Genomic DNA, 11,983 nt, shown 5'->3' with positions numbered 1-11,983 from the left:
ACAAAACCAACTTTACGTGCCTTCACCAGCCAAGCTTAGCCGTGTTAGGCCTACGAGCCATAAAATCCACACTCGAATTCGGAATCAGCGGCGTCTAATGAATCAATCTTCATAACACACGCTAGTTGAGAGAAAGCGATAACTGCAGTCACTTCTCCTAGCTTGCGAACTTCACGCATTACCGCGAATCGAACCCAGTTTGGTGCTAGGTTAGAGCCGTCGCTTCGATGGGTGCCGCCATGTTTGTTGACGCAAAGCTTTTGGGAACGCTATTTGAGCTCCCGCTAAATCGGTGAAATAGCGTTCCCAACGCAAAACCCAAACGCAGTTTGCGTCTCGCGCATGCGCAGTGGCTTCGACGCTATTTCTTTGGGGCCCCAAAACGTTTGGGGCCCCTATTCTAAAACTCTCTAATTTCACTCCTCAGAAGCAGCAGCGGCAGCCGCAGAACAAAACGCCGCGAAGGAGAGCGAAATAATCAAGAAAGAGGCGGCACGCAGGGGCCGCCCTCTTTCCGCTTTACGAGGGATAAATAAATGCCGTCTGCGTCGCCTCCATAACACGCGACGCGGCTCTGGAAGAAGATAAAAATAAGAGGGGGTCTCTCACTGCGGGGAGGCGCTCCTCCGCGGCGGCGGCGGGAGGGTTCTCGGGGCCAGGTTCTGAACATTTGTTCAACATCAACACTACACGCTCAAGTGCTCATCAAAGGCAACATCAAGCTCTGTATAATTATCTTGCTTGGGGCGCTGATCGGCGGCCTCTCCCTCCTCGCCGCCCTCCTCGGTTCGGCCGTCTCGCGCCGCCGCTCTCCGGCGGCAGCGCTGAAATGGAAATCGTATTAGCGCCGCGAGGCGGGCGCTTGGGAGGGCGGAGCGCGTCGGTGACCGCGTGACTTTGACGGCCCGCTGTCAGGCAACGCACCCTCAACGCTGCAAAGCTGCAGGAGGCGGAGCGCGTCGGTGACCGGAGACCCACGTGGGCGCTCCGCCCACACGCTCCGTTCCGCGACCAGGGACCAGGGGATGAGGGGGCCGCGCTTCTCCCAACGTTTTCTCGTGGAAAGCGGCTCTAAAGCGGTGCCAGCGCGGTCGAGCTGACGCCTGGGAACAGTCATGTTTGTTGATTAAGCCAATCTCTGGGCTCCGCAATCGCTCTTCGCCGTTCGGCAGACCGCGCGTTTACGAAAGCCGGCGCGCTCCCAACAACTGCGCCGACTAGGACGACCCGGGAAGTGGTGCCTCGCGGGTGAATCTCCTCAGCTTGTCCGCTGGTGCTTGTGGTGCGTGATGTGTCTTCGTTGGTGTACCAGGTAGTGCAGGATACTAGCCAGTCGGATACGGCCATGACGACGCGCCAGCGGCGGGCATCGTAGCGGCGGCGGGACGCCTCTTCGGATGCGAGGCTGACCCGTCATGTACCCGGCTAGACATCCCGTGAGCTCAGCCATGCCTGTCACGGTGAGTAGTAGTAGTACAGCATTCGCAGAGTGCGCTTGCGCGCACGTGACCGCACACCAAGTTGGTTAACATTCGCTGTAGCGCAGACGGGGTAGCAACGCGCGCAGAAATAACCGCGATCGCATCTGCTCGTTGCGTTATGTGCTTTTGTTTTCTTCTAGCCACCGCTACGTGACATGGTCATGCTGCGGCTACCATTGAAACCCATTTCTCTGCGAGCTGTCAATCAGTTTTCTGGCTTTGTTCTCTTGAGTGTTGTTTGCATCGCTATTCTTGCCTGCGCAATCGTGACGTTGCCGCTAAGAATACGTGTTCTTATCTGTTTTGTTTTCGCATTAGCTGTGCAGGCGTCTGGCAAGAAGCCGGGGCAACATCACTGTTGTGTGACCGAAGTAGTTCACTGCTTGCAACGGCCGTTGTTATTTAGGCTTAGGGAACCCGTCTAAAAGTTCTTACTTGCGGTAATCGCCGATAGGTGCCGCCACATGTCAAGCCTGCTCGCAGATTGAACGAAACGTCCTTTCGGCGCTCGAGTTTGATCTGAATGTGCATGTCATGCTCTTTATTTATGCGCTGGCTCTTTTGCCACATCGCGAGTCTCGGTACGCACCGTGCATTCTCGGCGTAACAGCTGCGCTCTCCTTTTTGTTATTCAGAAACCGTGCTCCACTACCAGCCTAAAGCCACGTAACGCCTACTCTAGAGCGCCTGCGTTTTCTTGCATTTCGAATGCAACACGGCTTCTTAGCCTGTAATCGCATCATTTTCTACTTTTCTCGGCCGCTACGTAATAAAGAAATAAAAAGAAAACGAAAACACGGTGATCATGGTTTGTGAAATTCCCCGGAAAAGAAAGCGCATTAAACTGATAAATCAAGGTAATAAACTTGCTTAAAATTTGCTGTTTATTTTTTTCAGCAGATTATTGCGCATCATGTCTTGATTCTATAACTGTATTACACATTGGGTTTATCTGTTGTATTCACCCGAAATAAATAAATAAAGAAAAGTTTGCTCTGAAAGAGCAAGGTTCGAGCGTAACCATCATAAATGGCCCGTCATTGGCCTTATTGGTATGAACGTAGTAAGTGACTTTGAAATGGGAAAAGAAGATGGTATGAACGTCTAGTACCGAGAACAATGTGTTTTTGCGTGCATCGAAAGAAAATTGGCAGCACTGACAGCAAAGTTTAGCGTTGAGCGTCAACTTCTCGGGCGGTGTGCTATTGGGGGCGAGGACTTGCGGAGTCGCCATCTGTCGGAAGCGCCTCCCTTGAAGCCAGGCTTCACGGGGCTTCTACGCCTTACTTTCTTTCGTTTTCCTGCTTTCAACATCTCCTGTGGCGTTGACAAACGCTTTCCCTGAGTCAAAAGGGATCAGGACCACTTACTTATTTGCACAGTATGAGGGATCACGCGGCGCGCTCCTCACAGGTTTCGCTTACGGCGCTCAATAAAAACACCTGGACATCCCTGTAAGTACTCTGAAAACGAGGGAAGCTTTTACTGTCGAAATAATAATCTTGGGCAAACTCAAAGCACAGAATCGTTTACAGACGCTATCTCTTTACCGAATACGTACAGTGAACGCCACAGCGCGCGGTCGCCGCGATGGAGTCTCCCGAACCGGCTTCTTACGTGAAAGGTAGGCAAACGCTGAGAGAAAGCTATGTGAAATGTGTTCTTTTAATGGGCTGTGTGTATAACCAAATAGAGCATAAGAGAATGAAGCCTCAATGCAGCGATCGCACGGGTTCGCAGTGACCGACTGCGCGTCTTGCATGCATATCCGCGCACGATGTTTCGCTTTCGCTGTGTGCGCGTTTTCGCGCCGTTCCGTGAGCTTTAGGCTGCATAATATGAGCATTTGACAGTACACAAGCAACCACTGTTGCGTGGACGCTATCAGAACTGTTAAAAAATTATGTCGTATTTGTAAGAGACTTCGACTCCTACGGTGACTGTGGTGTGCCGTCGCGACGATCCAATCTTCATTTTTTTTTTCTAAATTCTGGGATGTTTCAATATTATTGCTCAAGTTGCGTCGCACTGTATGTTTATCGGTGTTCTCAGCGCGCGATTTCCCGCTGCCTCTTTTTCGCAATCCAGTGCATTAATTCATAACACAAACATGACCATATGACATGCCTTTTTTTTTTTATTTGCTTCTTACCGCTCCCTTTCCGTTCCAGTGAACTTGCCGGTATCTGGCATCAACAAGCTCATAGACCAAACCGTCATGACATTAGCCGGGCAGCGGACGCGCGTCTCAGTGCGCGTTTTCTGCTACTCACCGAACATCGCAGTCTCGGTGCCGTAGCAGAAATCTTCGTCGCGTTTGTGCTTGCTGCATACCCGAGTTGTAGCCGATGGATTTCTGCCGGTTCTATGTTTCGCGAGTCAAGCTACACGCAGCTTCTTGTCCTGCGGCTACGTTTGAATAAGGCTGACACCGGGCTCTGTTGCGTACGTCCGGCACTGCCCACCGAGCCTACCATGCTGCACGCCTCCAAAGGCAGCCACTACCTATTGTATGGATTTCATGTTGTCAAGCTGACACCCATAGCGAGAAAGCCTCACCACTTCATCAGAACCGCAGCGCAGGTGGGACTTTAAAGGGACACTAAAGCCAAACAATAACTCAATTTAGACTAATAAAGCACTTTGCAGGCAATCATTTCAAAATAATAGTTTGATTATTAGATGAGAAAATGAAGCTTGAAGTGTCAGTATTTGAATTTCGCGCCGAAACCACAACGCCGGTACGTCAGGGATTCCAAAGTATGTTTTCGCATTTGGGCCGCGTTCGCCGAGTAAAGGTCCCCGAAACTTGCCATGTTTAATATTTGGTTCCTTTAGAACGCAATGTAGTCAATCTGTACCGCTATATACTTAGGTAGGCCCTAGAAGCTGCCATAAAAATCCATGACGTCACAGCGACCAGGTGCGGGAACTTCAAGGAGGCGTCGCCACCTGTCTTTCGTTCTTGCGCTTTCTCTGGCTTATCAAGCGTCTTATCGGGGTAAGAGTGGTGTTTTTGGCGTCGTAGAAAGGTAATTTACTGATGCAGAAGAAATCATTTTTCTCTTTTGTGTCCCTCTAAACTATCGTTTTCAGCTCGCCTCGGCGCTTCCAATGCAGCCGACGCTGCCGCTGCCCCCAATACCTGGGTCTGACTAAGCGGACGTGACATACGCGGGTGTGCCAAACCTTCTGGCACCCTTAAAGTAAGCTTTAAAACGCCGCGTGGGGCCTGTAATGACATCACCACTACGCTACCCGTAAAGAGACACGCAAGTGAAATGGCATCACATTCAGGTTTGAGCATTGTATTATTTTGTATCTTAAGTATTTAGTAGTGTGGGAAAGTTTCAGAGGTGCTGTGAATGTTATGTTTCATTACATTTGTTTGCGGGCTGCCCGTGTCAAAAATACGTAAGACCTAGTATGAGCAACTTTTGTGATTGAATAGCGTAGCAATATGACCTGCATATAGGGCATGGTTAAAGGGACATCAAAGAGAAAAGTTATTTTTTCTGCATCAGTGAACTACCTTTCTACGACACCGAAAACACCACTCTTACCACGATAAGACGCTTGGTAAGCCAGAAAAAGCGCAAGAACGAAAGACAGGTGGCGATGCCTCTTTGAGATTCCCGCACCTGGTCGCTGTGACGTCATGGATTTTGATGGAAGCTTCTAGGGCCTACCTAAGTATATAGCGGTACAGATTGACTACATTGCGTTCTAAAGGAACCGAAAATTAAGCATGGCAAGTTTTGGGGACCTTTACTCAGCGAACGCGGCCCAAATGCGAAAACATAATTTGAAATCCCTGACGTCACACTGACGTACGGGCGTTGGGGGTTTCGGCGCGAAATTCAAATACTGATACTTCGACCTTCATTTTCTCATCTAATAATCAAACTATTATTTTGAAAAGACTGCCTGCAGAGTTGTCTAACGATGCTTGATTAGTCTAAACTGATTTATTGTTTCGCTTTAGTGTCCCTTTAAGCATTTAGCATACATATACCTAAATATATCCAGAACCTTACGTCGACTCCGACGGCTAAAATTCGCCTAGTGTGACCTGTTACGGTTCACTTTGGGCGGCAATATAATTGAACGGATGCCAAATGCCTGAGACGCGACGTGCCTAATCGTCACGCTCGTCAACATGAACAGACTTGTCAGTCCGGTGTGTGGGACGGGATCATGCACCAGTGTAACTCCTACTCTCCTTTGCCCTACGTTCAACCATTCTACGCCAAAGTGGTTTCTCTCCATGTTTCTTCGTGTGGGTTGACCCGACGTGACCTACGTTCACCCCCTCTGCGCCAAAGAGTGTTTACTCTCCGTGTTCTCCTTTGTGTGGGCTGATCCGACGTGTCCTGACAAGGCCCTCTACCAGGCAGCAAGAGAGAATGAGCTTGCCCGGATGGTGGAGGGTATAAGGAGGCCACCGAGCCGCCACATGGACTCAGATCTTCTCTGCCCTTGCGTGCAGGAGCAGGCACGCCAAACGTTTCTGTAATCTTTTTTTGTCTTGGAGCGCACTGCCCAGCCGTAATGATGTATTAAACTTATTTTATTGTTTCTACATCACATCGCCTTCCCTGCCGAACTCCGATGGTGAACCTGGTTCAAGCTCCAAGCAGACGCTGTTGACGGTCGCCAAAAGCCCCACCCTCCACCCCTTCCCCGTAACAACTGGTGGCAGCCTTACCAGTGCATATCATTTCTATCGCAATAAAAAGAGCTACATACTTCCGCGCGCTTTGCCGGCGATTTTTTTTGTGAATGGCGTTGTCGTATGGCACTCAGTTGCTTGATTGGTCGACTCTCGTAGGGGGAAGGCGCTGTCTTTGTTTTCTCTGGTCCCGTCCACCGCCCTATGAGCACTTAGGACGATTTCGAGTGTCATGTGCTCGTCTATTCGATCGCTGGAAATTAATAGTCCTGCAAGCCTGCTCTCATCCCAAGTCGATGTCGCCGATATCGCAGACGTAAAGACGCTTGAAAGTGACGCGTTTTTACAGCTTCCTCGGCGATTTTTACTGCTCGCCTGCTTGAGGGAGGTTCAGTAAATTCAGACGTCCTTATCCCGCTGTCTTATCGGGCTTACTAGCTCAAAGGACCCTGCAAAAGCCCCTTCGTTTCTTTTTCTTATTTATCTCTCCGAGGAACCGGTACCAAAACGTATGCATTCTGGCAGCAAAGAGGTAGTAATAAAGAACATAAGATGGTACATGAACACGCACGTATATACTTCAAATATCAAAACAAGTTCTCAGTACGAAATCCCGAATGTTACGGGGCGTGGAATCTGCGAGTGAAGAAGCTGAATTTCTTCGAAGCCTGGAGGCTGCAATACCGGCAGGCATACGCATCCACGCCCTGCGTGCCCGCAGAAGTTCATGTTTGTCGCAAGACCACGCCCCCACGATTTCTTTATTCACGGCACGCTGTCTCCCGGGCTGTGGCATTCGCACACCGGAGTCTAGTGCGCTTGCTTCCTTCAGCGTGCTTCTGTGCAAATGATTCATGTCTCATTCGAACATGACGGCAGCCATGGAGCTGTTTTTGTGAACTGATGATGATATTGAGTGGATTCCCCTTTCAAACGGGGCCCCGGTGGCACGTGCTACCACATTCCAGCTTACTATTGCAGATTTTTTTTTTTCAACTTTATTGTTACAATATACGACACGGCTTTCCTGCGCACGCAGCATGTCTATACGAATTGTTCAAGCAAGAGTTCTACGAAGCAAAAGCTGTTAGCGGCGTTCTCAGTGCAGTGTCATCCAACGCGGCCTCAGTCGAGGGTAAAGTTAAATCGACACGGGAATTTTATGTGGTGTAGTACTTACTACAAAGCGTCTACAGGACGCCCGTAGTGGCGATAGAACGTAGATCGAATGTGTTACCATCATGTTAGTTTGGAGCAGTTGCCCTATCGTAGATCTTGATTTAATGTATCTTGTTTTTATGAAAATCTTGATTTAATGTATCTTCTTTTTATGAAAGGAGCGAGGTTGTATTGATAATGGCCCGTTCCCGCAGTGTGGTCGGCGTCTGTATATACCAACATATACATTGACTGTCAATTTGTGTTCAATAGGTGCAAGTTACTCCTTGTTTACAAGATTAGTGTAGTAATGTAGAAGTGCTTAGACAGGATAAAAACAGCATCCTCCAGTAAAGGGAGTCTGATCGTGTTAAGGATCATGCACGTGCTATGTTCAATAGTGAATTTTTAGCTTGCCGCCACCGTTATACAGTTCCCACATCGGCCAGCTGCAAATCTTTAGCGCTTGGAAGGGCTTATAGCTACCATGGTCAAAGCTGAAATGTGGCGGATATCGTAGCGGGAATGCAGTACAGCGGTATCGGTATGCCAAAACTATCCAATGAAGCTGTACGTGTCTGTGATGCCGCCACACAACGCATCTTATCTGTTACGACCAATTATTCGTGCTGAACTGTCCTTGTTGCGGAAGCGAACTAGGTGCGGGTCCGCTGACCTCAAACATCGTTAGTTAATGTAAGTTGAAATGCCTTGCTTGCAGAATGCGTCTCGACTAAAATTGCGTCAGGATAATATTATTATTAATGTAAGCATATATAAACACCACACAAAGTGGAGGGGAGGGGACCAGCAATTGTCCCCTGAATGGGACACCATGCCCACCCTCTTCGAAATACACATGTGTGTGTCGGCATGTCCAGTTTTACTGGGCATGCCGACCTGGCATACTTCACCTGAAAATGTGGGTGTTCTCGAGACTTGTGCTTTTTCCAGTTCACTTCAGATAACGAATAGCAGCGTCGAACAATGCACCGTGCTCGATATCAGTTGAGTCAGTTCTCTTTTTTGTCACACATTTCACTTCACAACCATTATCTTCACACCAAGGCGGGCTCGAAAGGTAGACAATACAGCTGCTTATATATCTCTCTCCTCACATTTCATAAATCGACGTGCCTACGGCAGGTGTTTACACGAGCGGTGCGTTTGTGAATGAGTTGCCATTGCTCGCGTTTTCGTCATCTCAGTGGTCGGTATAAACGGCGGCGCGTAGCTGCGAGGAAAATGAGGCATTCGTGATCGACCTTTGGCTTGCTGCCTGAGCGTTGTCTGTCGCAAGAGATGGCAGCTGAATAGGAAGACTGCCAACGAACCGAGGGGGAGGCGTTGCATCCACTGGCCATAGAATAACGAGGAATTGTGTAGTCCGATGCAAGCTTCGAATTTTACTAAACACGTAGGGAATATGAGAACACATGTACATACAACACTGAAATCAACGTATATGACTCCTTGTGTTAGGCGCAGGTTGGGTATAACAAACCAGGAGCTACGTAGTGGCTTCAGTGATATGAACTGCTTCTCTATAATGATGGGGGTAGCATGTGCTTCACATGTTCGTGTTGCATATACGCTAGCCAGACAATTCGTCTAATAACGTTTGTCTATGTAGGCTTCGTCCGACCTGTTTATCATAGTCACAACGAAACAGAGTCTCTTAGTCTATAAACAGACTCGCTTATCTTCCGAGCTTGTAAACCGGGCCGACCTATCAACAGCTTCGCCATGCCACTCCTCACAAATACAAACACTGCGTCTTCAGGGCGAACTGGCGGACATGTCAACGAGTTTCGCTTTCTGCTAAGTTCGTCTTTGCCGTTTATTTAGTGAACGCAAACGTGCAGCGTATGCGCGCACGTAGGCTGTGCTCTAGACTGTCACGTCAGCGCAGGACATGCTTTGAACACCTGCCGCACTGAGAGTCCGATCTAAACGCCCACGTGTTTCAAAAGCGAGGCATTAAAAAACAGAAGAAAAAAAGACATGGAAAGAAGAATGTGGTGAGGACGGGAGGCTCCACGCTTTTATATCGCGCTTCGCGGAGTGACGCTCTCCTTTGTTGCTGAATCGACTCTCGGAGCAGGTGACAAGAGCCATGCTGCTCGCTAAAAATTAAAGGAACCATGCCGCTCATCTGCTGTATTCACTGGGGTTCGTGCACTCTGCCTCCCACCGACGGTTGTCGCCATGTCAAAACGCGCGGATATTATTACGTTTCTATGTTCCATGCTCTTAGCAGTGAGATCAGAACGCTTTCTTCGCAAAAGGCATCAAGTTTTAACCCGTCCGCGCCAGTACGAAATAGACTTTTCTTTTTTTTATTTTCTAACCTAGAAAAACGGCACATTTCGCTGTGGTCGCCTCTGGCATTTATCTTGCATTGTGTTGGCATTTATTTTGATCCACTACGCCACTGTAAACGTTTGTTTTGTGATCATATTGCGTAACTTGATCTGTGTTTGCATCGCTTGAAAGTGGACAAGTCGTATCCGACTTTAAACTCTGTATTTTGTAGTGCAGACACGACGCTTTAAAAAAATGTAATAGGTAAAGGTCACGCGACCGAGCTGCACAATAAGGGTGCCAACTTTTTATTTGAAGCAGCGAACAACAACAACAAAAATGTACAAGATTCCTGTGGCATCACAATATCTTCCTGGGCGGTGGTTGTCGGACCTATTTTTAACGCTGCTCGACCGTCGGATTTATATGTCGCGTCCCAACAGTGTTTGCAGAAGTTTAATAGGAAGAACATCCTAACGAGATGCTGCCGCACCGCGCAACGCGAGTTCGGCAAAATTATCGGAGGGCGCTTGACGAGTCCGTTACACACTTTGGACTGGTAGCTACGAAGTGGCGCGCGAGGCCAAACAGTTTTGGAATGCTAGCGTAGCGCAAACAAGGTGGCCACACGATAAGGACAGATGAACACACAGACAAGGCGCTAACTTCTGAACAAGCGCCGTACATGTGTGTCCTCGTTTTGTGTGCGCCACGTTCCAAGATGGCGTATACCAATGAGGCCGCATGGCAAAACAGGCGATGTCATGACGCGGATGGCGTTGGGGACACGTGCATTGCACGATCGTGCTTCTCAGACGTCACCTGGTGACTTTATGATAGAGCAGAGAAACGGCGGACGTGACGTCCAGCCGGCTGCTGCCTGAGGCACTGAATACGATTGTCAGTATAGAGGTGGCTCACACCGCATGTACGTGCACGGGAAGCTGCAACAACGCTATGTATATGATCGTGCTGTAATCTCGTCGCGAATGTGTCCTACGTAAGGAATGCATTTCGTGCTGTTCGGTTTCGCTAGCGCTGGCCGGTCGCGGTGATGTAGGCGATGGCGGTCGCAGGTGACCCGGGGATGCTGTTGTGGACCTGCTCTCATATTCCGTCATATTGTCAAATTGGTCATCTCAGTTGTGATTGGCCCACAGATTGGCAGCTCCCTCCCTGATTGGCTAAAAAATTCAACGTGGCGGAATTCGGAAACACGACGCAATTTGGCTATGTGTCATTGCAATGCATAGAATTGCACACCGGCTGCACGCGTTCGTGCATTACAGCCAGCGGAATTCGGTACATAGGGTGCCTCGATGTAGGAGAACATCGAGGCACCCTACATCGTCGCATAGCGCCTCCTTTGGCGAGAATTACATAGGGACCACCATCAGCGTAACCACCAGCCATCATATAGAAGCGCAGCCTCGAACAATATTATCCGAGTACGAAGGCAAAAAGAGGTGTGGCTCTTCGACACAAATGAAAACTGGTCAGCTCGTATCCTGCCGTCTAAGAATCGAGTAGTTCTTGCCGAGCACAAAAGCTCTCACAATGGCAGAGACGCGGCGCACATTAGCCGGCTATCTATATGTGTTGCCCCAAGCGGAGATATCGCAGCGACGCTTGGCCAGTAACAAGGGGGAGGGGGTGCGTATATCAGTGGGAATCTTTGCTCTAGATATTACAAGGATATGTGTTTTATGATAACGAGACATATCCTGCCTTTCATATTGCAACTTGGCCTATCAAGCAAGGGAGGAGGTGGTAGCGCGTCTTTTGCTTGCAACAGGTGCGGATCGAAGACCATGGAAAATCCTGCCACTGGGCGTGTGCGGCAAAGCTTTCCCTGTCACCACACTTTTTTTTTTTTGTTCTTTCTTATCTCGCGTCCTTCTTCTGTCCAGCTCCTGTCCATTCGGCTAATTATCTCTGCGCCGAGAAGCGGCTTTGCCATTTGCACCGTAAAAGCACGCATGCAGACAGGCGCGCTTGTAGCTTTTACTTTTGAGAAGTGGGGTGTATACAGCACGGTGCACTTATCACATTGCCTTCGGTCATTTAGATCGAGATCCCACTTTCTTGGTGCTGACTTTGGCGACTTTAGTTCTTGTGCTGCAGTAAGTGTGCGAGGCTATTTCGAGAGTAGACGTCTTTGAGTTCAGCTTATGTGAAGCTGCCTCGTCAGTGTCATGTTTTGTTACCTAATAGCGACAGTAGCAGTAGTCTTCATTGCACGCAACTCTCTGCCTACCACCTCGGTGCTTCGCCTATGGATGGCGACGCTTATGAGGAGCGGCAAGGGCAAGCAGCCAACCATGAAATGGCGAGCTTGTGACGGACACCGGCGACCACTACCTTCATT

General features: G+C 49.1%; 1 protein-coding gene across 2 annotated transcripts in view; it reads left to right on the top strand.

Moving 5' to 3' along the window:
• Nucleotides 1-952: 952 nt before the first annotated feature.
• LOC126520314 (transducin-like enhancer protein 4) overlaps nt 953-11,983 on the top strand; it is a 62,558-nt gene continuing 51,527 nt past the window's right edge. The window contains exon 1 of one of the 2 annotated variants that reach the window (XM_050169279.2): nt 953-1,460. In XM_050169279.2, the coding sequence (XP_050025236.1) occupies nt 1,416-1,460 (45 nt within the window). In that variant the 5' untranslated portion in view covers nt 953-1,415. The remainder of the gene's footprint in view (nt 1,461-11,983) is intronic. The other variant, XM_050169275.3, reaches the window with a different exon arrangement.

Source organism: Dermacentor andersoni, chromosome 3 (assembly GCF_023375885.2).
Source record: "Dermacentor andersoni chromosome 3, qqDerAnde1_hic_scaffold, whole genome shotgun sequence".
Taxonomy (NCBI): Eukaryota; Metazoa; Arthropoda; class Arachnida; order Ixodida; family Ixodidae; genus Dermacentor; species Dermacentor andersoni.
Note: the sequence above shows the minus strand (reverse complement) of the source record. Positions and strands in the feature narration are given on the sequence as shown.